Source organism: Aquarana catesbeiana, linkage group LG02 (genome assembly GCF_042186555.1).
Source record: "Aquarana catesbeiana isolate 2022-GZ linkage group LG02, ASM4218655v1, whole genome shotgun sequence".
Classification (NCBI taxonomy): Eukaryota; Metazoa; Chordata; class Amphibia; order Anura; family Ranidae; genus Aquarana; species Aquarana catesbeiana.
In genome coordinates, this window is record NC_133325.1 from 708702669 (window position 1) to 708729946 (window position 27278).

Below are 27278 nucleotides of genomic sequence, written 5' to 3' on the forward strand. Positions count from 1 at the left end.
TTGCCACATTTTTTTGGACTGAAGAAACATGCTGGTATTAAATGGGAGGAAATCTGTGGTGCTAATGTAATCCTGCCCTGCATTATCTGTTTTATACTGATTACAGGTCCACTTTAAATATAAGAGCACAAATTCGGTAAGTTATTTTTAATGATCTGGGCTCAGAATTTAAGTCCAGGAAGGATTTGCAACATTAACTTGTAATAATATTTAACCCACTTTGTAAAAGAAAAGCAGAAACCTTTTTTTCCTTCCAATGAAAACTCATTCAGGTTCGGGGAGTGGAAGTGAAATCTCATGAACACATGGCAGACTTGTGATTCTTACACATAGTTTCTATTCTGTAGTTTTCCCTGGACACAGCTTTTGTAAGAATTGTTCCCGGAAAATATTCCACTTGTCGCTTTCATTAATCATAGCCTTCATTACAGCTGTCTTAGAAAAGGGATTTTGGAGGGAGCCATCATCGGGTCAGCACGGAAGCATTCCTAGCTTTTTAGATCAATCTAAAAGGAGCGTGTGTTTTTTTTTTTTGTTTTCTTTTAAGGGCAGACCGCTATAATACAGAACATCAAAGGCCTTGAGTTATGTTTTGCAGCCTGTAAGGTGTCAGTGGAAACAGCCAATATTTAATTGTACACATTTCCTTTCTGCACTATGGCGTTATGTGAGCTTTGAACTTTTCATGATGTCAGCACATATTTATCTTCACCTATATACTGTACATACACCATACACATTTATTTCTTGGGAAGCAGTGTAACAGAGTCATCATTGAACTTTTCCAAATCATTTTCCTTTGTACTTGGTTTTTCTCTTTAACAAATTAAGTATTTTCACCTTAAAGTGGTTGTAAAGGCTGAAGGTTTTTTTTACCTTCATGTATTCTGTGCATGAAGGTAAAAAAACCTGCTACGCGTTGGTCCCCCCACAGCCCTCGTAATACTCACTTGAGCTCCCTCTTGATCCAGCAATGTGCACAGGAGCCTCGGCTGTCCCTGGTCTCTCTCTCCTCATGGGCTGAGACAACAGCTGGAGCCTTGGCTCCCACTGCTGTCAATCATAGCCATTGAGCCAATAAGGAGAGAACAAGGGGCGGGGCTGAGCCGTAGATCTATGTGTCTTATGGACGCATAGAGCAGGGCTCGGGAGCGAGCACACACCAAGGAGGGGACTTTAAATGAAGCGATGACCTTGTAAGGTCATATGTAGACATGTGCACACTGAAATATTTCGTTTCGGAATTTAGTTTTCGTCCGAAAAATAAATTTATTTAGTTACTCCTCAAATTTGTTTTTATTTATTTCGTTTTTCGTTAAAAATTGCATTCGTCTGAAAATCCAAATTAAGGTTGAATCTGTCATTGAAGGCTTATGTTGTCTGTCGAATGTTCAAAGAAGATTCGACGGAGCAGCTAAACTGTATGACGTCGTATAGTTTACCTGCTCCGTCGAATCTTCTTAGAACCTTGTGTACGTGTGTACTTAGTTCTAGCTATTTTACTGCTCCTCCTCTTTGGTTACAATCAGCCAATAACATTCATCATCATCATTATTTTTATTTATCTTTTCTCCCCTACGTCGAATCTTTTCTCTCTATGTAGAATAATCTTGGACTAATAGAGTTAAGGTTAGGCACATTCAACCACAGGTTTGATGGACACAGATTGTTATTGTCATCATCATGTCGAATCTCCTATCTATATCGAACTGTTGTAGCAACGAAAACGAAACTAAAGCATTTGTTTATGTCGGATCTTTCCTTTTTCGGATTCTGCACTTTCGTTATCGTTTGTTAAAACGATAATGAAAATACCTGAAATTCGGACGAAAATGCATTCGGACGAAAACGAATGCACATGTCTAGTCATATGCTTCCATCCCTATCTAATTTGAAAGGAGACAGAGAGGGTGGTACTTTAAATGAAGCACGCAGTTAATAAAATAATTTAAAATTTATTATATTGCAGTATATTAAGAAGGAAAATTATTAATACATATTAATAATAATAATGGTCTTACTTTACAGTCTGATGGTACATACAATCTCGTTTAGATCTACCAAAACCATATACTGCCTGATTGGATGTAAATTGAATAGAAAGAGTTATCGTAAGGAACTTTCACAGAGTATACTCATATTGTAAGGTATATGATCAACTTTAGGTTTACAAAAGCTATGTAATATGAACGTATACCTAAACATTCCACACAACCTTTATACAGAACATTCAGGCAGACAATTGCACTACATCATTGTTAGTGGAACAATTGTATTTGTAGTTAGGGTAACACAAAGCTTCCTCTTGTTTTAAGGGGAGTAATTTATGCCCTCCGCTAGCTCCCTGCTAAGAGCAGCCTTCACGTTCCAAAAATGTTTTTTGTCTCTCTACTACAAAACTAGGATTCCTTGGATGTGCACATGACAACACATAGAGACTGCTAGACCTAAAGCATAACTTGCCAGTTTATTGGCTTGTGCAGATGAGCTTCAGAAGTGCAGGACTGGTCATCTTTCACATGTAATACCTTTTTTTCTATGTTGCACTTTCCTCTTCATGTTTATAAACCACCACATTCTACTCGATGATTGCCTAGGCATTTGATAACATGACCTCCAAAGAAGGAAAGGATTGGCCAATCTGAACTCTGACCTTCCCCTTCCTCAGAGATCCCATGAAAAGGTGCTTAGGCATTTGCTCATGTGTCTAGCCGTTGCGGGATCTGGAATAGAGGTTTCTCTTCCTCTTCAAAAAAGATTCTTTAAAGTAATAAAATGACGCAGTCTGGTCTTCACTCAGGTCTACAAGTGGCAGCAGGTCCCTTGTCCTGCATGAGATACTTGACATATTAAATACTAACTTCTCAGATATAGCAGTGAAGATAGAGCATTGTTTAATATTTAGATTTTACCTGCCCATGGCAATGAAGCAATTCCTCCTCCTGGTCCTAGTAAGAACATGGTAGTTTAGAGGGGATCTCTACACTGTTAAATTGGGTGTCAAGTGACAACGGTCATGTTTGATTTTGGTCTGAGAATTTCTTCAAATAAGCTATATAATATCTTAAATTACATTGGAGAAGATTCTAAACTTACTGTAATCAGAATAAAAATTATTTTCTTGAAGGTATCTGTACTTTGATAGTATAGCATAGCCCCATGGAATGATCTTTTTTTAACATTTAAATAAAAAAATTGAAAGTATATATACACTTCACGAAAAAAACAAAAAAAATAGATATTGAAGACTATTTGCGAAGTCTATTATTTTGCTAGCAGCAATACTTCTTTTGGCTCGTTCCAGCCACATGCACACAGGATCCAAAAAATGGACATCGCACACCAGGTGACAAGCAAGAAATCAGTTTTATTGTTTGCAGCACAGCCTGGACAAACTCCTCCTCCTTCTGACATGTTTCACTTAAAAGAAATTATTGGCAAAGCAATAAAAATTAAGCTCTTCGAGTGAAAAATGTGGGATGGGTTAGTGCGGGCTGTGCTTGGAACAATAAAGTTGATTGCGGGATTATCACTTGGTGTGCAGCTGCCATTTTCTTCAATCCTACTGTTTTACTACTCTGCTTCACCTTATCAAATTTGTCACAAAGCTGGAGTTGTACTTTAAACAGCAGTCTTAAGAGAATGGTGCCTTATTTTTCTCCTTATTTTTCTTATCTTTTCACACTTGTATCGCTCTGCTTCTTTAGGTAATGGCACTACCACAAGGTCCTGTACAGAAGATCCCTTTCCTTTCAGTCATCTTGTTGGGTCTCCTGAATTTCAGCAGTGGAGGTGCCTACTATGGCATGAAGCCATTACCTCCACAGATACCACAATACCAGCCGCTCGGACAACAGATGCATCATATGCCAATAGGAAAAGATGGCACACCACTTGGGCACATGGGAAAGGAGAAGGCACACATGCCACATTATGGAAAGGATATTCCTCAGATGCCAATGTTTGGCAAAGACATGATGCCGAGAAAAGACGGCAAAGGTAACGGACGAGGTAATAAAATCATTTGTTTTCTATATTGCCAATTGTAAATTTAAAACACTGTACTTAAGAGATCCTCAAGTATTATTATTATTATTATAATACAGGATTTATATAACGCCAACAGTTTATGCAGCGCTTTACAACATAAGGGCAGACACTACAATTACAAGACATTTTAATACAGCAGGAATCAGAGAGCCCTGCTCGTTAGAACTTACCATCAAAGAGGGAGGGTCAAGAGATGCAAAAGGAAGGGCTGATGGAGAAAATAAATGAACAATTGTTAGGTGGGGGCTGGATAGGCTTCTCTGAAGAGATGAGTTTTCAGGGATCGTCTAAAAGTGGACAGAGTATAAGATAGTTGGACAGATTAAAGGGTAGGCAGTTCCAGAGGATGAGAGCGGCTCTGGAAAAGTTCTGGAGGTGAGCATGGGAGGATATGACAAGGGTGCTAGAGAGCAGGTCGTCGTGTGAGGAACAAAGAACAATTTGGTTGGTATTTTGAGACTAGGTTAGTGATGTAGAAAAAAGGAACCTGCTCCAGGTGTCTGGACCACAAAATTCTCCTCCTCCTCAGATACGGGTGTTGGCTCAGTATGCAAAGTAGCATGTAGAGAGAAATTCAATTTGGATGGCCGCACTCCAACAATAATTTCTTTATTGGTTAAAAAACATACAGCAAGAGATAGAATCAACAGCTAACATGTTTCACACTGTGACTACTGGTGCTTACTCATTCTGGCATCCCCTGCACTTAAAATTTCATTTTTGGTGAAATGCTCCCAATAGGAAATCATGTCTAAAGGGATGCAGATCCTGCAATTTTCCTCATTAGAGCCCTGCAGGTGCCACAGCTGATAATTATAAAACCACTCCCATTAGATTCACTCTGCACAGAGGCACAGGGGAACAAACTGATTTCTTCAGAATAACAAAAGGTAGGAATCTGCAACAAAGTTGGTTAAAATCCTTGTAATGTACATAAATTACCCAAAGGGTGGAGTTACTCTTTAACATAAATGTATGTTTATATTAGCTTTCAATTACAAAATTGCTTTTGTACCAATTGGATACATTATATCAAAATTTAAAAAAATGGAAGCTGGAAAATTCCTGTGAGCAATAAGTGGACAGTAAGAAGTTCTCATTATCAGGACCCCCCAGTTTAGGAAATAGCTTCTAGTCTGGCTTTTTTTGGCCACCCTGCAGCAGCATCCCTCCTTGGTGTGCATGTCAGTTTGTGGTTAAGGCTTGGGTGTAGGGTTTGGGGTCATTGTCAGGGCAAGGTTTATTAGTTCAGTTTGGGGTTAAGTGTTACATTTGTGGGTTGGATTAAAGGCCTGAACTGTATGCTCAAAAAGACAAGTACAGCCAAATGACCATTAACTAGTATTGCCTGTAGGCTCCATGTAACTGATCTATTGCCTATTACTAACCATGCTACATTCTACACTGTGTGTCTGTGTTAGGCACATCAATTTTTTTCATAGATTAAATTATACATATATTTTGCGATTAACCACTTAAGGACCAGAAGGATTTGCCCCATTAATGACCAGCCAACTTTTTTGCGATACGTCACTGCATCGCTTTAACTGACAATTGCACGGTCATGCAACGTTGTATCCAAACAAAATTGACGTCCTTTTTTTCCCACAAAATAGAGCTTTCTTTTGGTGGTATTTGATCACCTCTGCAGTTTTTATTTTTTTGCGCTATAAACAAAAAAAGAGCGACAATTTTGAAAAAAACAAACATTTTTTTTTACTTTTTGCTATAATACATATCCAAAAAAAAACAAAAAACCCCCACATTTATTCATCATATGTGAATAAAGTGCAGCGCTGAGTATTAAGAAAAAGTAAGTCTGTGAAACAAATAAATTGTATGCTGTATGCACTGAAAGTGTGAAAAGTGCAATAAAAGATAGACTGCATATACAGTACCTCGTGGAAAAAGTAACATGTAAACAGTGACTTTGTAATAAGGTGTATCAGTGTGAACAATTATGTGTGAACTGAGATTCCAAAACAACATGAAAGCATATATATAATGATGTAAAGTAATTAAGGTGAAATAAGTTCAATAAAAGACCCAGCGTGGTCTGTTGAATAGTCCACACTGTAGATCAAGCCAATAAACGTAGAATCCACGTCCTCAACCAAAGGCAAGTAATAAACCAAGATGGATGCCAGATCACCCGGGATAGTGCGTCCTCCACCTGGGGTAAGGTGTAGGTAATGTTACTGGAAAAAAAAATAGTCACGCTAAGCAATGAAATTTGCAAAAATATACACCAAACAAATATTGCGTGAAATACCAAACCAATCATTAATGATACATATTGGTATCTACAGATTAAAATAGGTGTATCAAATAACCCATAACGTGATTAGATATCAAATGTGAAAGTGAATATTTTATGATGATACAAAATCAGTCCATAAAAACAGTCTGTATGAATAAACGTCACATAATCAAATAGATTCCAATTACAGGGGACCACACAAAACGAGTGGCTGCAACCCCAGCCCGGGATCTCTCTGGGAAGCCCTGGTCTCCAAGGTGTCAGTAAAGGTGGTCAGCAGACAGGATCAGCAGGAACCAATATTATGCCAAAAAAACAGAAATACTCCACATAGTGTGAGCCTGTTACATTTATTGAAGTATAAAAAACAGGTGGCAACTTACATAAAAGAAGAGTAAAACGCATGTAAAACATTAGCTGGCCGGCTTATACAAATCCCGTATGCTTCCGGGACTCAGCGGTGACGTCAGGGCATAGCTCCTCCTCCCTACGTCGTTTCGTCACAAGTGGACGTGGTCAAGGGATCATAAGGCATCAACACGTTCTGGTAAGCAGCAGTACTTTTTAATGGTGGAGGAGATTTTCACATTTCACTAGCCACTTCAGTTTGAACCCTCACCACTCATCACTGTGGATTCACCTTCCATTGGAATCTATTTGTTTATTCATACAGACTGTTTTTTATGGACTGATTTTGTATCATCATAAAATATTCACTTTCACATTTGATATCCAATCACATTATGGGTTATTTGATACACCTATTTTAATCTGTAGATACCAATATGTATCATTAATTATTGGTTTGGTATTTCACGCAATATTTGTTTGGTGTATATTTTTGCAAATTTCATTGCTTAGTGCGACTTTTTATTTTTTTTTATACATTGGTTTGGTGTAGTATAACACTTTTAGTCGCAGCTTTTTTTTCAAGGTTTTTTTATAGCGCAGTATTTTTTATTTACTAATGTTACTGGAAACTGTGGACCCACTTGCCAGCAGCAGTGAGTCAACCAGGCTTGGAAGTAGGGAACAGGAACTCCAGTATGGATCACCGAATGTCCTGGCACAGCATGCAATGGTCCTATCCAATGGATATTCATACATGGGGGTCATAAAAGAAAAAAATGCCTCCGCATGGTGTAGGTCAAAAATATATTTATTAAATGAACAGTACCAACATCTGAATGATGTGTACAAATAAAAATGTAATCACAGGTTCAAAAACGTTTCAAGCGCAAATGTGAAGAGCTGGACTAGCAAAACCCGACGCATTTCGTCACACTGGACTGCAACTGGACCCCAGTGGGACGAAACACGTCGTTGCCTGCCCACAACTGCGCCTGCTTGAGCCGCCATACAGGTATGGCGATTTGCGCAAGAGAGCTGACCTCCCGCCATATAACAACAGTGGCTGGTCGGCAAGTGATTAAATAACATATCTAATCATATGAAGTTAATCACAAGAGTCCTCCTTTACATCTGAATCCATAGAGTTCCCCTTTTACATCTGAATCCACAGAGTTCCCCTTTTACATCTGAACTCACAGAATTCCCTGACACTGTAAAGGGGTACTCTGCAGACTCTGATGTAAGGGAGAAATATGGGGACTTTGACATAAGAGATGCTCTGGGAACCCTAATTTAAGGGGGAACACTGAGAACTGTGATGTACAGAGAGGACTCTGATGTAAGGGGGAACACTGATGCCTCTGGTATAAAGGGGAACTGTAAGGAGTGCTCTGAGAACCCGGATTTACCTTAGTGTACTCACTCAGGGGCAAGAGGGAGAAGGGGGGAGACTTCAGTCACAGACAGGGATGGATGGTGAGCTCACTCACCCCTTGGCAGTCAGCACCTCTCATACAGATGTATCTGTGGCGGTTGGGCTTCTAATCTCCCACCCCCACTTTCCTTTTCTGAGGCACAGCTCGGGGATTGGAGTGTGGGCAGTCACAGAGGGGTAGGAGTGGGAAGAAGAGGACTAGATTGAGCACTCTCTCCTTTTCCATGTGTGTGTGTGTTTGTGTGTGGGGTGGGGGGGGACTGTTAGTGCTGGCTTTGGGCAGTGTGAAAGAGAGTGTAACAGATACTCTCAGCTTAGACAACTGCAGCCAGCAACCCTGCTGGGAAGCCATAGTCCAGTCTGAGTAATGTGTCCGGGTATCAGGCAGTCTGAAACCAGGACGCATGTTTCAAAACCCGAACTGTCCGGATGACTCCCGGACAGGTGGCAACCCTAGTCTGTGTGGAGGCAGCCATCTTAGCAGAGGCAGGGATTTGTTTCCTCATGTCAAAGATGCCCCTGTGAGGACTGGTGTGTTGTTGATTGATTGAGGAGTAATCAAGCATCAGCAAACAAGATTCATAAAGTAGAGATCCACAAAATGAATGAAACAGAGCAGGGAGATATTTGTACTGTGGGTCCTCAGGTACAGACTCCTCTCCAGCAAGAAAAACTGTGAGCAGCACAGTAGTGACATCACTAACTCATTTCAGATCTAATGGAACTGTCTGGTCAGAGGTATTGAGCCTGATCTCATACTGCAGATATAGAGTTAAAGGACTCAGTGCATTGGATTGGCTAGACAAAGGAAGTTCACTGCTATTCTTCATAATAAATTCAACAAAAAAAGGAACATTTTCACATGTTCCCTAAAACATAGACATTTTTTTTAACTTCATGTCAACTTCTAAAAGAGGGTTTGGGTTTAGGGCAGAGGTAGCGATTATATTTTTAATAACTGTTTATTATTGGTTTGTTACTGGTTGTAACCCGTGGTCCAAACGGCCAGCTTCTGTCGGACAGACCGACATACACATGAGCAGAATGTCAGACGTTTTTTTTTTTTAACCGGCTGGTGTCTCCCGACATTCGGCCCGTGTTTACCTCCTGGCTTAACAGTGTGGATGGAGAGACTTTAAAAGTCCAGTACAGTATATAGATCTTGCCACCAATGTCTCTGAGTCAAGAAGTTGATGAGCTCTCAATCCATTGGCATCTACCATTTAATAAAATATCAGATATGGGTAGACTAACTCTTTAATACCATGTTTGCACAATCTGACCAAATCAGTAGAAATATGATTATTTATTTGCAGGTTACAGCAATTCAGATGTTATCTCTCACTAAAAGAGCATGAGAAACTGTAATATGCCAACTCAGTAGTTGGCTCAGCTGCTGATATATAAAAGCTTCTCACAGCTAAAGTCGGCACTTTCATCCAGGTCGGTATAAACCTAATCTTACGTTTATCAAAGAAGGAACGCGGAGCGGATGTGATAAGAAAGGCTTTTTGTCACCGGGTTTGGGTTGTTTAGAAAAAATTTGTTAAGCAAATAGCCAACTAGTTTTATGCCCATTCTTGGTGTGTGACCAAGGCAAAGAAAGAGGATTTAATTTGATATAACTGCTCTCTGATCTAGAAACACTGCTGTGAGATCTTTTATTACTTTTCTGCCAACTTCCAACTATTCAGTGCCCCGTCAGAGCAAACAAATTATGGTTCTTGTGATGAAGGTTCATTTTCAGGTTTTCTAAAGACAGAGGTAGCAGAGGAACTAGCTTGGTTAAAGCCCCATACACATGGGCAGAATGTCGGGACAAAAAATACCGGCCGACATTCTGTGTATGTCAGTCTTTCCATGTGTATGTTTGGCCACTTCTGTGGGACGTGCATTGCTGGAGAACCAGCAGCCGACCGACTCCCAATCAGTTGCTCTCAGCCAATGGCAGAGCGCGCTGATCGGAGTGTTCTGGTGGAGGGACTGTCCCTGTCAGAACACAACAGCTAAGAGTGGGAGATTGCTGGACTGGACCCCTGGACCGGGGTTGCACAAAAAAAACTGTAGTGTGTATCCGGCTTTAAGCTTAATAAAGCAATGGATCCTGATGGTATTCACGCCAGAGTTTTAGGAGAACTTTGAGTATAGACTTTTAACAGATCTTTTAAATCAATCTCTTCTAATAAGAGAAGTTCCCTATGACTGGTAGACAATGAATATTATATCTATGCACAAGAAGGGTAGCAAGGTAGACACTGGCATATACAGGCCAATGAATTTATCATCTGTTGTTGGTCACCTAAAAACATGCAATTTGTTGGACCCAAAGCAGCATGGCTTTACGGAAGGCGAATCCTGTCGGACTAATCTGATTTATATTTTTTACTTTATCAAAGTTTTGGACCAGGGTGGTGCTGTGGACGTAGCACATCTTGATTTCAGCAAAGCATTTGATACAGTTCCACATAATGCCATAAAAAAAGTTGTTGAAGGTAGGACTTGGGTGGTTCAGTGGATATGCGGTTAACTAAAGGATAAATACCAGAATCTGGATATTCACAAGAAAGGTGCAACGTTTCGGAGTCACGCAGGACCCCTTCGTCACATGCCTGACAAATGGGTCCTGGGTGACTCCGAAACGTTGCACCTTTCTTGTGTTGTGCTCATGCAATAAACTACCCGTTTGGACGCCACTTTGTGCCGATGCTTGGTGTGCTGGCAAATATCTACTTTAGCACTAAAAATAGCACCTGTAAAGCGCCTGAAAAGCACCTCTCAAGCCACCCCAGTGTGAAAGCCTTAGTGCTTACACACTGGGGCGGTGCGCTTGCAGGACAGGAAAAAAAGCAGCATCTTTGGGACGGTGGGGGAGCAGTGTATACACCGCTCCTCCACCACCCCTGCCCATTGAAATGAAGCAGCGCTGCCGAAGCCGCAAAACGGGTGCTATTAACCTTTTCCTCGGCCGCTAGCGGGGGTTAAAAGCTCCCCGCTAGCAGTGGAAAAGCCGCTAAAACTAGCGGCGCTTTACCGCTAACGCCCGCACTGCCCCAGTGTAAAAGGGGTCTTAGGCCGGACCTTTGATGGAGCGATTTTTTTTTTTTTGCATGCAACCACTGATTGCAGGAAAGAAAATCATAATAATATTTTAATAATAGCATGTAAAATCCAACAGGCTGGTTGTACCGAAGTTGATCGATCAATCAACTTGAGTACATTCAGTCTGCCTATACATGGTTTGAATTTTGAACCAGCTATGACCGGCTTAGGGTGGGCAATAGCGTTGATATTCCTGGCCGTGTCTGTAACATGGAACATGATTTGGTATTGCTGAAATATTGATTAAAGCAGTGGAAACTGCAGCTCAATGTTTCTAAATGTAAAATAATGCACCCAGGGAAAAGCAATCCCTTGATAGAATATTGGGGGTACAATGTTGGTCAGAACTACAGGGGAAAAATATTTTGGGGTACTTATTTCAGATAATTGCAAAATGAGCAAATGGTGTGACCAGGCATTGGAAAAAGTGAATATAATTCTTGGATGCATCACTAGAGGGATCACCAGCAGGAGGAAGGAGGTCCTGATTCCCCCATATAGATCCTTAGCTAGACCTAATTTAGAATACTGTGCCCAGTTCTGAAGACTTCACATATAAGAAGACATTGATAAGCTGAAACGAATTCAGGGACAAACAACAAAAACGGTGAAAGGTCTGAGGGATGAAATCAAGTTACATCACCAATCTTGTCTCCAAATATCACCCAAACCATCCTTTTCGCTCCTCTCAAGAACTCCTGCTCTCAAGTTCCCTTGTCTCCTTCTATCATATTTGTTTCCAGGACTTCTCTAAAGCCTCTCCATACCCCTGGAACTCTCCACCTCAATCTGTCCGGTTATCTCCCACTCTGGCTGTCTATAGGAGATCCCTGAAAACGTATCTCTTCAGGGAAGCCTATCACGCCTCCAACTTATGTTTTAATACTTCCATCAGCTCATCCCCCACAGTTACAACTTTTTGTACTGCTCGCCCCACCCTATTAGATTATAAGCTCCTATGAGCAGGGCCCTTTAACCCTCTTGTATTTTATTGTTTTGTAAATGTACCGTCTCCCTTTTATATTTTAAAGCGCCGCGTAAACTGTTGGCACTATATAAATCCTGTATAACAATAATAATAAAATACATCAGGAGATACTTCAAGAATTGTACAGTTTTGAGAAACGAAGGGAAAGGGGGGGGGGGGGGGGGCATGATTGAAATAATTATTACATTAAGAGTGTGAATAAGGTTCAGGAGAGCAGTATTTTCAATAAGATCAAGAAGATCAACAAGGGGACAGGACCATAAACTAGCAAGAGTCAAGTACAAAACTAATCTTAACCACTTCAGCCCTGGAAGGATTTAACCCCTTTATGACAGGCCATTTTTTGCGATACGGCACTGCGTTGCTTTAACTGACAATTGCGTGGCCGTGCAACGTTGTACCCAAAAACAAAATTGATGTCCTTTTTTTCCCACAAATAGAGCTTTCTTTTGGTGGTATTTGATCACCTCTGCGGTTATTACTGTTTGCGCTATAAACAAAAAAAAACTTTAAAAAAAAACTGGGACAACACAGAGATTGCTGTTCCTGATCACTAGGAACAGCAGATCTCCATGTTGTCCCCTGTCAGAACAGGGATCCACCTTGGCAGATCCCCGTTCTGCCACTCTTTACCGCAATCACGGGTGGCCATCTGACATAATGTCCGCCGGACCCACGGGCGAGCACCTGCGGTGGGCGCGCACGCGCTGTATTTAATGCACGGACCGACGTACAGGTGGTGGTACTGTACGTTGGTTCGCGCAGCCGGGCTGCCCTGCTGCAGTATATGTGCGGTGGGTGGTTAAAATGGAAGTGGTTAAAATATTGTTTTCCCAAAGAGTAGTTGACACTTGGAATAGATTTCCAGCAGAGGTAGGAAGTCAATCAACAGTAAGTGGATTCAAACATGCCTGGGTCAAACATAGATCTATAAAAAATGTTAATGATTTTTTTTTAAGTTAAATAATAAGATTAAAACATTTTAAAAAATATGGCAGACTCAGTGGACCAATTGGTCTTGTTCTGCTTTCATTTGTCTATGCTATGTACAAAAGAAGCAGCTCATAGATAAAGTGCAGGCGCATAAAGGAGTCTTGCACATATCTGCAGCAATTTTTAGTCCCCTGCTCTGCCCCAATTCTGGGCAGTCCTGAACAGGAAATTTTTACATGTTCTAATGGTGTCCAAGCTTTCTCACCCTACATACTTTCCAATTGGCCCATTACTATGATTGGCTGCCTCACTTTCCATGGGTGGAAGGAGAGAAGGAGCAAGCAACCTTCAACAGTAGCAGAATGTGCCTATGCTTTGCCCTTTCACAGTGGCTCGGCATTCAAGTAGCTTCAGTACTTTCCAAATCACTGATCCAGAGAAAGCATGCAGTAAATAAACATAGTTATGTCAGGGATCCTAATCTGTATACTAGTTCCTGCTTTGAGATTTAGAAAGTACCAAAATGATTGAATCAGTATGACAAACAGGCTACTGGCATTTTCCGGAAGAAAAGCAAAAACGGCAGCTTCAACACAAGTTATCTTTATAGTAGAACTGTGACCTAGATATGGGCATTCACCTATTTACATATTCTTTACAAACAGTACATTAGCTTTAAAACAAGCCCTCATTGACTTCTGTAGCTGCATGTACTGTGAAGCCTCGTTCACACATGAGCATACTGGAATTGCGGCAAAACGCGGGACGTGTATGCTGTGCCATTATTTCTTAATGGCAACCTAAATGCAGTGCAATTTTACTGCAATTGTCGTGCAACAAAACGCATGAAAATCACTGCAAATATTGCACCGCCAAGCGCACCTGGCTCAGTGCCAAAATTTGGTACATGAGCTTCTTTAGTACGTTTTCAGAGTAGAGGGAGGCCCATTAAAAATGAATGGTGCCGCTCCAAAAATGCACCACAAAATTGCGCAAAAAAAAAAAAAAAAGCAATGTGGCAGCTCCTTTTCAAACGCAACCTGTTCTACATTGATAGACCCTGGCACAAAAGCTATGTGTCCCAGGTCTTCTGTTGAATGCCCCTCGTCTCCTCTGTAGTTTTTTTTTTTTTTTCATCATCTACATTAATTTTTTTTTTTTATTTCAGTGACATTTTCATATCAAATAGATCTAGAGGTATGGGAAGTTTTATGCCAATTTAAAATTGTCTGTTTAGGTTGGCTTTATACTTGTGTGATACCATAATGCTGTATGATACCATAATGCTGTAGGTGCATTGTGTTGTGGTGTCAATGTACACATACAGTAGCTGCCAATTTACTTGTGCTACAGTGCACATGGCATGCATCTTGGTGTTCTGTATTGCCTTAAATGTGGCAGGTGTGTTTTTTGTATATTTAGAATGAGTGGACTAACCTAACCTCTTCAATACTGGGCACTTTCACCCCCTTCTTACTAGACCGATTTTCAGCTTTCAGTGCTGTTGCACTTTGAATGACATTTGCGTGGTCATACATTGAGACATATAGAGCTTTCATTTGGTGGTATATAATTACCACTGGGTTTTTTTTATTTTTGCTAAACAAACAAAAAACAACTAAAAAAAAAAACGTTTCCTAGTTTCTGTTATAAAATTTTGCAAATAAGTAATTTAGGTAATTTGTATTCTTCACTGATGGACACTGATAGGTGGTACTGATGATCAGTGCCCTAAATATCAATGTAAATATGGCCTGTCAACTTTGACGGTTATCTGCTCTCATTACACATTGACAACTTGTGAGGCATTGAATGTCGACAACCGGCAAGTCTGTTTATATGTGATCAGACACAGCTGATCACATGGTAAAGGGCCACTGTGATTGGCCCTTTACCTCGATCTGTGATCAGCTGTGTCCAAAGGACACAGAGGTCACACAGCGTACCCGATGCACATCCCAGGGGGGCGCGCAGGAAGAGTGACGCCCTCCCAGAGCAAGAGAGCCACGCTGTAGCTGTCTTTGGCTATGGCGCAGTACTGAGGTGGTTAATACGGTGTACCTCATGGCACAAAAACTACAATACTTTTTTGGATTTTACCTTAAAGAAAAACTTCTTTAAAATAGGTGGGAACTACTCAGAAACCAGCAACTGTTGAGACAAGGTGATGGATTTTCAAAGATAGACCATTGCTTCCACACAGAGCAAGGTACTTCTATGCAACATACTGGCAAGGGACAGTTTTTTAAGGCTATAGGTGCTTTTTAAAGAAAATGAAGTGTTAATACTTTGATTACCTTTTGTTTTGATGCACTTGAAATATATTTAGCTGAGTTAAAATGAAAGTCCAGTTGAGCCTTAAATGTGAGTGGTCAGTATTTCTTAAATGTGGCTGATCAGTGGTCTATGCCCCATAAATGTGGCCGTTTGACTGCTATTCTGCATACTTGGAGCTCAGACTATAATTTTGCAATGGGATTATGTTTTATTATGTCTAGTAATTTAATTTAATAGAATGGCAACTTTAAAAAGGATGTGGGAGTGGTTCAATAAATTGTATTTATACATTCACTTGTTCCTTCCCTGCTGGATGTGACATTTTTGGGCTTTCCAATTAGAAAACCCAGCTGCAACTTCCCACTTTCTGACTGCCTTTGTTTGAAACTTTGCTGGCTTAGAAGTGGAGGGGAATAGATGTGTGTCTTGTTAGCATATCAAAAATCATCAAATATCAACAAAAAAAAATACATTTTTTACATTTTCAGTCTTGAAGATAACACATAAAAACACAAACACTATAGCCATCCTTTAAAGCATTAAAATCTTTCTCTGGTATACTGTATTATAACTTAAAGTGGTTGTAAACCTCAAACATGAAATATGAACAAAGAATATCCCTCTATAGTGTGTGCTTGTCTCAGTTAAGAGCAATTAGGCCTCGTGCACGCTGGACATTTTTTACAGCTGCTGTTTTTGGCTTTTGGCATTTTGTTCTACAGCCAGTAAACTTCCCAGCATGTTATCCTATGTGTCCATTGACACACAGGTTTTTTTCAGCATTTTTTGGCTGGAAAAAAAAAACCACAGAACTAGTGGCTTTGAAGAGGAGCTTTTCAGCTGTAAAAATGTTCTAACTCTGAAAACCTCTAAAACAAGGCTAAAAAACACTGAAAAACGCGGCTATTCTGCGTTTTATGAGCATTTTATGAGCCATACGCTTCTGTAGGTTTATAGTTTTGCTAAAAACCTCAAAACGCTAATGCAAAAACGCTGCAAAGGTGGCAAAATTTGCGTTTTTAATGTGGCATTCTACAGCTGAAGCTACTGCTGTTTTCATAACGTCCAGTGTGCATGAGGCCTTAGTGTCATTTCTGTCTGCTGCTTCGTTAGGGGAGGGACCTCCAACTGATTGACAGCCTCAGCTCTGTTCCTGTGTGCTGTGTGAAAAAGGGGGGGGTGGGGTGTCACTTCCCTCCAATCAGTTCTCAGTGCTCTCCTCACTGAGTTCTTCAGAATGTAACTTCAGCTCTCCAGACTCTTTTTTCTGAACGCTGAAACAAGCTTTATAAATTCTGCATTTTGAACAGATATAGAGAGAGCTGCAGATAAAACAGGTACAACTTCTGTAGGAGGATTTATTTCATCTATATGTATCACCTGATGCCAGTCACTTCACTGGGTATATGTAAGGGTTTGCAATCTATTTCATTATATCTGATTAAAGAAGCCAGGATTTCACCAGCAGGTGGTGCAGCTGCAAGCAGAAATTCCTGATTTTTCAAAAGTGCCAGAATTATTTTAAAGTGTAAAACAGTTGGTTTTACACTTTAAAAAAAAAAAAAGCTGGTTGAGCTTTTTTTAAGTGATGTTAATTGAGGATAGCAAGTTAGATAGATAGGGTATAAACAGAACAGTAGACAACAAAACACTGTAAGACTATATTATACATTTGTTTTCCTTTTGAGTTTTCATTACTGTTATTCATTTAAAGAACACTTTAGGTTTAATACTGTTTTGGTATTTTTAAGTCTTGGTAAATCTACATCTGTGGCGCTTGTTCAAAGTAGGTTTACCTTAAGACTAAAGGTGGGTATATTTTGGTAAGGCATAGATACAAATATGTTATAATTGTTTTGCCCATGTTATTACTTTTTTTTTTTTTTTTTTTTTTTTTTTACAAACACTAATGATTATAAAATGTTTATTTATTTTACCAGAACTTCCATTATCTGGGAGGAGAGGAGAACCAGGTGCACCCGGTGAACCTGGACCAAGAGGACCACCAGGACCTTCTGGACCACCAGGACAAGGAATGCCAGGATCAAAAGGAAACCCAGGTCCACCTGGCCCACCTGGATTTCCTGGTATGGGAAAGCCAGGAATGCCAGGCATGCCAGGAAAACCAGGGGGCATTGGAATACCAGGTCCAAAGGGAGATCAAGGACCTAAAGGAGAGTGTGGACAAACAGGACAGCCAGGACCACATGGAGCCCCTGGGCCTTCAGGTTTATCAGGCATTGGTAAACCAGGTGAACCAGGTTTACCAGGACTTCCAGGGCCAAAAGGTGAGCCAGGATTTAAAGGACCACCAGGATTTCCCGGAATTGCAGGCCCAAAAGGAGATAAGGGAGTTGGGGTACCTGGATTACCTGGACTCAAAGGCCCCCCTGGACTTCAAGGACCCCCAGGCCAATCTGGCCTTCCTGGCATTGGTAAGCCAGGTATGAATGGCTTCCACGGACCAAAGGGGCATCAAGGAAACCCTGGGTTACAAGGTCCACCAGGGCAGGAAGGACCAGTTGGTCCACCTGGGCTTCAGGGTCCACCAGGAATTCCAGGTGTTGGGAAACCAGGCCAAGATGGTCTTCCAGGTGAAATTGGATTACCAGGTGTTAAAGGTGACCAAGGACTTCCAGGTTTACCCGGAGCTCCTGGTCTTCCAGGAATTGGTAAGCCAGGTTTTCCTGGAATAAAAGGAGATCGTGGATTTGGTGGGCCACCTGGACCCATGGGACCAAAAGGTGAAAAAGGTCATATAGGTGAACCAGGTATAGGAGGCCAACCAGGTGAGCCAGGGCCTGCAGGTCTGCCTGGGCCTATGGGACCACCAGGTGTTGCTGGTTTTCCTGGTCCCAAAGGAGATCGTGGCAATGGGGGCCCTGATGGACCAACAGGACAAAAAGGTGAACCAGGAATTCAGGGGCTTCCAGGTAAACAAGGATTTCCAGGTGAGGTGGGGCCTCAAGGTCTTAGAGGGTTACCAGGACCAATAGGCCCAAAAGGAGAACCTGGACACAAAGGTTTAACTGGATCGTCTGGTCAACCTGGATTGCCTGGACCCAAAGGAGAAGGTGGAATGCCCGGTGAGCAAGGTCTGCAAGGACCAACTGGGATTCCTGGTCTTGCAGGACCAAGTGGCCCAATTGGACCTCCAGGACTTCCAGGGCCAAAGGGAGAACCAGGAACAACTGGGGCACCTGGTCTACCTGGCATTGGGAAGAATGGTATACCAGGACCCCAAGGTCCTGCAGGACAACCAGGGCCAGTAGGGCCTACAGGACAGCGTGGATTGCCAGGTCCTCCTGGGCCACCAGGTGCACCTGGACTTCCTGCAGAAATCCCACCCACGCCACCAGGCATGGGACAGTATTTACCAAACATGGGGCCTGCAATTGATGGAGTAAAATCCTATCAAGGTTACACCGGAAAGAAGGGAGGAACGGTGCCAAATCACGAAATGCCAGCATTTACGGCTGAACTGACAACTGCCTTCCCCCCAGTAGGAGAACCTATCAAATTTGAAAGACTGCTCTATAATGGTAGACAAGGCTACAATCCACACACTGGCATATTTACTTGTGAAATTCCTGGTATCTACTACTTCTCCTACCATGTCCATTGCAAAGGAGCCAACGTTTGGGTGGCACTCTATAAGAACAATGAACCATTAATGTACACATATGATGAATATAAGAAGGGCTACCTAGACCAAGCTTCAGGCAGTGCAGTGGTCCCACTAATGCTTGGGGATAAAGTATACATTCAAATGCCCTCCGATCAAGCATCTGGACTCTATGCTGGGCAGTATGTCCACTCATCATTCTCCGGATATTTATTATATCCAATGTGAATGGCAATAATGATAAAAACTCTTAAATTAATTTGGCTTTTTACTTTTTTATATCAGTAATAACTGCCTTAAACTCTCTGCTACCAGTGGCAAAAATGTTGCTAAATATGTTCCAGGCCTCTGAGGCGATAACTAACACAGACCGGCAGATGTACCATTCTTTACCCAGGCTTCGTCTTCTATCCTACTATGCACATTATATACAGAGTGAAGAATTTATTGACATTGTGGACTGGTGCTGCCTTCTTTAATAGAAAAGCGTCTTGGCACATATTGCACATCAGGATCCTAGCTGACATCAGTACTATCCCATCAATACTACAGTTCAAATTACTCTACATAGAATACAGGGAAAAACAGCAACTGTGAAACCAGGACTTGTTTGATACAATTTCCAAAAATGCACCAAGACATTGTCGTTAAAGCAGAACTCCAATCAGAACAAACACCATCAAAGTATTCATATTTTTGTTAAATGTATTTGTCATATTTTAAATATGCGTTTCAACAGTCCCGGTAGTAATATCAGTGCTACAGCTAAGCAGATTATCTAGTATTTCATTGTGGGTATGTCAACTGTTGAATTAAACAACACTGTTTTCAAAAGCTGCGTTTAGAATTCAAACAGGCAAAAGCTGGTGGCAATGACATTAGATGGGATTTGTTAATATATTTTTTCCTGCTAATATATGCAAAAACAGCAGGCCACCAGGTATTAATACAGCATATTTATTACAAAGTGTTGTCTTTTGACTGAAGTTTCTCTTTAAAGAAATTCCCCCCAGACCCCTGGTGTTCAGATATATCTTCCAAATCAGTGCAATGTACAACTTTGCTATTGGTAGAGTCACTAAACTAGAACACACATGCAGCCGGTAGGAACTCCTGAGTTGCGTACTTGTCCGCATCAGTGACTTTGCTGGTTTTAAAGCAGGCCTATTCTCAAATGCAAAATGAAACTTGTAGGAATGGTAAATATATAGTAAAATAATCATTAATTATATTACTCCAGATACTGATTACTTAGCTTTCCTTGAATACTTTCTGCTTCAGGCTTCATCTAGTGCTGTGCTCATAATGAGAAGTCTAAGCATTCAACTTGTGTTGAAGGGTAAGATCAGAGTTTAGTTCCGCTGATCTTCCGGATCTATTTATCAATGTTTTCACCCAAGTTTCACATTAGATTTGATTAGAATGTGTGAAAGTTGTGTAAATCTTGATAAGTAGAACCCTTCAGGATTGGCCACATGTCCAGGCTTTTGGTTATTTGACCAACAGAGAAAGTCTGGAGCAGCACCTTCTCCGGGAATCTTGATGAGTATAGGTCTGCTTTGAGCAGAATGAGCAGAATGAGCTGAACAGCTCTATTATATTAAGGAGGACTTAGAGGAAGGTATTTCTCTTAATGAACTTTCATTACTCGCTTATCTTCAAATGACATACCAAACTCATGAAAGCTATTAAGTGAGTAAAACATGCACTGATATTTTTATAAAGAACAGAAGCTTTTGTTATTTTCTTATATTTCCCAATTATGAAATTTAAAAAAAGGAGACCTGATCACAATCCAAATAATCTAGTCATTGGCGTTATATTGTCAGAATGTAGTACTGTAAATCAGTGTTTCTCAACTCCAGTCCTCAAGGCGCCCCAACAGGTCATGTTTTCAGGATTTCCCTCAGATGAAATGGCTGTGGTAATTACTAAGGCAGTGAAACTGATCAAATCACCTGTGCAAAATAATGTAGAGCCTGAAAACATGACCTGTTGGGGAGCCTCGAGGACTGGAGTTGAGAAACACTGCTGTAAATTGTGCTTTGCAATTCTTTATTTAGTAATGCACAGAGCTTGTGAAATGCTCACATCCTATACGATCAATGGAATATGAAAAATAGATTTCCTTTAAATATATTTTTAGACATAAAATGTAAAAAAAAAATAAAAAAGACATTCCTTCTACTTGCTCTCTGTTTCTTGAAAGGTGCACATGTCAAAAATAAAATGATATAAGCAGGAAGAAAGTCTGTACTCTGTCATGGTTTTAGATGTGTTATTGTGGCTTATTATTAGGAAAACTTTGAGGCGTGGCCCATAACAACCAGATTCCACAGATTTTTTTTTTTTGGATAGAATGGAAATGAAAGCGAGCATCTTACTGGTTGCTATAGACCACATTGCTATGTTTTTTCATGCTCCATTTTTTACACTTCCTAGGTGTTAATGTGACATGGGGATCCACAATGTATGTTTGTACAGAATGTATATGTACTTGTTAAGTAGAAGCCTTTTTTTTTTTGTTTATTAGACCCATGTTACTGTGCTTTATGGACCATCAAACATTCCCAAATGTGGAAAAATAACTTGCCTATCAGCCTTTGAAAACTATACATCAATCATAGATACATATATCAGCTTCTGGGTTTTTTACTCTGACCCTAAATCCCAACTCCAGGATCACTGATTTTTACATTTTTAAAGCCTTTAAACATTTTTATAACTTCTGTTTAATTGGTGTTTTCTTATTTGATCATCTGTCCCTAAGCTGAGCAGCTGTTAAAATGTACAAAGTGCTGCGCAAACTGTTGGCGCTCTATAAGTCTTTTATAATATTAATAATAATAATAATAATAATCAGGAATTGTATGTCTGGCTCCCAGCCTCACCACAAAGGTGTCCGTGGCAAACACCAGTTGTTTTTTTCTGCCCCCTCCCGGTTTGCCATTTTTAAAGCATAACCACAGAGTCACCATAGCCTGTGCTTTGTGAATGGCAAAGCAGAGGAAGTGAGTGGAGACAAAATACCAGAATTGGTGACGGTCATGGACACCTTTCAGGTGCAGCTGGGAGCAGTGGGCCGATCCTGATGTACTTTTTTTTTTACAGCTGCGCAGTGGAGCTTGGAAACCGCTAATCAAGCAAGAAAATATTAAACAGGCGTTCTAGAATTCCTTAAGTGTTTAAAAAAAATACCATTCATTAATATGGGCTTAAGGCACTCTGACTCCATATCCTATTTTATATTTACATTTTATAATATCATTATTAAGAGATGGAACTGCCATAGGCTAATCATTTATGAATATTAATAATTGATACTTCAGTTCTTAGCAATTCGATGTTAATACAGTGATTTCCATTGCTGTTCTATTGTGTTCTGACAGGGGGCGCCCCCCCCTCCAGCCAGAAAGCTCCAGTCAGCGTTCTCAGCCATTGTCTGAGAGCGCTGATTTGGAGTCGATCGGCAGATCTTTTTTGGTCCTGCTCCTTCGACAGAAGCTTGGCCGTCTTCTGTTGGACCAACTCCAGTACATGCTGGCCTGACATTCGGTCCGTGTGTACTAGGCTTTAAGATGCTTGTCGCCTTCTTGTTATTGCAACATATTCCCCAAAGACTTTTTTAGTCACCGGCATTTGCAACAAGTATGAAAATCAGAGAAGTCAAAAGGTCCTTATCTGCATACTTTTTTGAACTTCAGTTAGTGAAGTGTGTTTTGCCAGAGTTGCTTTAAGGGTTACCATGATCCTTGAGCCTTGGATCCATGTCAGGTTGCTGGATTGTCATGTCCTTTTGGGTATGGCCTTGTTGTGGACACTAGACACAGACAATTCCAAAGTTATCCGGTCCATAAAACACAGTACTGGTTTTACGTAAAGAATAAATTCATATTTTTAGCATATTTAATAGGATTATAAGTTAGAAGTAAAGTGCACTGCTCAGGAGATTTGCCAAGATAAGGAGTGTGTGATCATTTTCTGTACTACTTTGTATGTACTGTGTATGCTGCAAATATATATTTTTTCACATGGTAAGAGTTTAGAGAAATGCTATAGAAATGCTGCTAGCAAGACATCACTAACTTCTTATAGACAATGAGCATTCGACACGATCACTATGCTACCCCACCCATCATCATATACTATGCAATAAACATACAGAAAGAGAGAACCTTTGTTTAAAGATGGTTTTAATACTCACCTTATCTATAGAATAATCAAACCGTTCTTTATTTGGCACACATTACATTACAAAACCTTACAAAAAAAAAAAAAAAAAAAAAGGAAAAGGAAAAACAAACCTACAAAAAAAAGCAGATATTTTTACTTATACTTTAATATATAAAAATACAGATGCGTTTTCAAGTTATTGATACAGGGCTCTAATTTTACATCCAATAGGCTAGATTGTTTTCAAAATATATATTTACATAACCGCAGTTGATTTCCTAGTATGACCATATCTGAGCAAATATTACAGTAAATTATTTTTGTTTTAAAAAAAATGGAAAAAAAATCAAGTCACATTTGCCTCCACAGACTTCCTAAAGAAATGCACAGAAGACTGTTTAATGCTGTACATTGAAAATGGTGCTAAACTTATAAAGTGAATTATGTTTAACTTAATGTAAAGATAAAATCATTTTTTTCCTTGAAATGTTTCCTTGTGGGATTAGAGGCAATACAAATCTACACTGATATATATGTAAGCATAATGTCAAATGGATACTGCTGTTCATTTCAGTGTGGAGTTAGCCTGCAAAGGAGAAAATGTTTTCAATGTAGAAGATGCAAAAACAAAATTGTTTCTACAGAATGTTGGTGAGCAATAAAGATTTTCCCCTTGAACACTGGTGGTGGTTTATTGACTTCCAAAGATAACATTTGTAGCATTAAAGGAGACCTATGGTGTAATGCAGCGGTCCCTAAACTTTTTGGTGCCAGGGACTGGTATCATGTGGACAATCTTTGCAGGGATGGGGGCGAGGGGGTGTGTGTGTGGTTGGTGGTGATGGGGGCTGGGTGATATTGTTGCCACTCACTGATATGGTTTTAACTAAGGCTGCGGAAATTAACGATTAATTCCTTGATTAATCGTTAATTTTTTTGATTGATCAAAATTCTTTTGATCGGTACTCACCTCTCCGCCGTCTTCCGAGTCTTCAGGGAGTTCCATTGGAGTTCCTTCCCCCTTCCCCAAGTGCCTCCGTTTGCTAACGAGGGCTTGACAAACCAGAGCTGGTTTGTCAGGACCTGAGGCAGGTGTCCTACCTGAAGAAACAGTTGAAGTCACGAGCCGTGGGTCTACATTCTGCAGGGAGAGCGATCTAGAGCTCCGGGTGGAGTGTGGACAAGGAGATGAAGGTCCAAGTCCAGGAGGTGGAGGAGAGGTGAGCAAGGTCTAACGTTGTACGGTGCTGAAAATGATTCAGGGATCTTATCCATGTACAATTATCTTAATGCAGCAAAATTTGACCTTTCAATAATCCCATGGTCATCTTAAAGTCATCTAAAGGCCAAATAGTTGGATCCTCTTGGTGGGAAAATCAACAGAGAAAAAGGAGGAGATGGCTAAATACTTTTAAAAAGGAGACAGAATCTTTTTTAGGTTTATCAGTGATGGATGGAAAAAATACCATGGCATCACTAACATGAAAACTGGGTACAACACTTGTGGGGCGGTGCAGCGGCAGTAAATACTTAGATTCCAGTTACAGTAGCAGAACTGTATTGAAGTTGATTGAAGTTCAATAAAACACAACTACCCAATGAAACTAACTAGTGTCGGGTGATTGTATATAGTGTATACCACATTTACCACTGACTAATGCAGAGTTGCAATGCAAGGATATCAGCTAAAAGTAGTATGATCTGTATGTGCGTTATAATTAATCGAAATTAGTCGATTAAAAAAAAAAAACAATTAATCGAACACGAAAATTTTAATTAGTAACAGCCCTAGTTTTAACAGGAATTTCTGTGGAGTCAAACCTCTTTGGCTGCACAGAGATTTCTATGGAAACATTATCAGTGAGTGGATCACTGCACAGAGCTCCTCACTGAGCACCTCAGATCACCAGGCGGAGCTCCACTCGCTCGCCCGCCTGCAGCAATTGAATATAATAGCCCTTCATTGTAGCCACACAGCAGGGGGTGAGTGGGCGGGCGAGTGAGCGAAGCTCCACCCCCTGTCAATAAGTGGTGGCTGTTCTCCCCCTTTTGACGGCCCGGGACACAGCAAACACATACAGGTCCCTTGCTGCCGACCAACAGTGGATGACCAAAAGGGGATTCTTTATAGATGAAGGTCAAATCACTAGCTGGGTTCATGCTAACAAACCATAATTTTTTAAAACTATATTTCACTCACAGATGTTCAGAAATTGCTTTGTAATTAATTAAATTATTTTACCTGCAAAATCCAAATTGTGGCTTTTTATATTAGCTCAATTCAAAACTTTGAAAATTAGGAGTCCTCAAAATATAACATACATAATAGTCTTAATTATGGATTTCTATCCAGGTGAATTAATCAAGTACAGGCTTACACTATAGCTAGAACTAGGTATCACAAGGCTACAAAACAGTAGGGGTTAAAATATATACTCATTTATAGGGATGCACCGAATGGGTTTTTTTGGCGCCGAAACCGATACCGAAAATAAATCTTCCTTGATCCCAAAAACCGAAACCAATACCGAAACAACACAATACCGAAAGTGACTGTTTTTAAAAATATTTTTATACAGGAGATGGTCAGCGACTGAGGACATGGTACAGGAGATGGTCAGAGACTGCAGAGATGGTACAGGAGATGGTCAGAGACTGAGGACATGGTACAGGAGATGGTCAGAGACTGAGGACATGGTACAGGAGATGGTCAGGGCCTGAGGACATGGTACAGGAGATGATCAGAGACTGAGGACATGGTATAGGAGATGGTCAGAGACTGCAGACATGGTACAGGAGATGGTCAGAGACTGCAGAGATGGTACAGGAGATGGTCAGAGACTGAGGACATGGTACAGGAGATGGTCAGAGACTGAGGACATGGTACAGGAGATGGTCAGAGACTGAGGACATGGTACAGGAGATGATCAGAGACTGAGGACATGGTATAGGAGATGGTCAGAGACTGCAGACATGGTACAGGAGATGGTCAGAGACTGCAGACATGGTACAGGAGATGGTCAGAGACTGCAGACATGGTACAGGAGATGGTCAGAGACTGAGGACATGGTACAGGAGATGGTCAGAGACTGAGGACATGGTACAGGAGATGGTCAGAGACTGCGGACATGGTACAGGAGATGGTCAGAGACTGAGGACATGGTACAGGAGCTGGTCAGAGACTGAGGACATGGTACAGGAGATGGTCAGAGACTGGGGACATGGTCAGAGAGTCAGAGACTGCGGACATGATACAAGAGATCAATGCAGCCTCACCAGTGCCCGTCAGATGCAGCCAGCCAGTATCCCCAGTAGTGCAGCCAGTGTCCCTGGTAGTGCAGCCAGTGTCCCCAGTAGGGCAGCCAGTATCAGCAGTAAGGCAGCCAGTGTCCCCATTGCAGCCAGTGAAGGGAGAGGAGAGCCGCTGCCTGTTTGATTACAGTGCCGGGAACATCACAGCTTTCATTGCAATAGCTGTGTGTTCCCCGCTGCGCGCCGTCACATACAGCCCCTCCCCCTTGTCCGGGGAACTTTGATAGACAGATCACCCGTCCCAGGATTGGAACACACAGCTATTGAAATGAAAGCTGTGATGTTCCCGCCGCTGTAATCAAACAGGTGGCGGCTCTCCCCCCTTTCAACGATATAGGAAGCCCCCAATAGGCGGCACCAGGGGCAGCGGCGGAGCCCCGCCCAGGCCCCGCCCCATTTTTGGTGCCAGTATCGGCAAAAATTTTCTTTTGGCTTTTTGCCGAAAGGGCCATTTTCGGCCGATATGTTTCGGTGGCAGAAATTTCGGTGCATCCCTATTATTCAGTGTATTGATCAGTCCCAAGGTTCAATAACATGAAACTCCAGGAGCACAAAACTATGCCATGGACTTCTATCTGATCCAAAAGTCAGTATTAGCCCATAGTTTGAATATAAATAACAAAGATATACACTGATCAGCTATAACATTATGACCACTGACAGGTAAAGGGAATATCTTGTTACAATGGCACTTGAAAATTGGTGGGATATATTAGGCAGCAAGTGAACATGTTGTCCATGAAGTTGATGTGGTGAAAGCAGAAAAAAAATGGCC

General features: G+C 41.0%; 1 protein-coding gene across 2 annotated transcripts in view; it reads left to right on the plus strand.

The window, feature by feature from the left end:
- The window catches only part of COL8A1 (collagen type VIII alpha 1 chain), a 150911-nt gene extending 127590 nt beyond the window's left edge, over window positions 1-23321 (plus strand). The window contains exons 4-5 of one of the 2 annotated variants that reach the window (XM_073616971.1): window positions 3708-4011; window positions 17334-23321. In XM_073616971.1, the coding sequence (XP_073473072.1) occupies window positions 3711-4011; window positions 17334-19246 (2214 nt within the window). In that variant the 5' untranslated portion in view covers window positions 3708-3710 and the 3' untranslated portion in view covers window positions 19247-23321. The remainder of the gene's footprint in view (window positions 1-3707; window positions 4012-17333) is intronic. The other variant, XM_073616972.1, reaches the window with a different exon arrangement.
- The last annotated feature ends 3957 nt before the right edge of the window (window positions 23322-27278 follow it).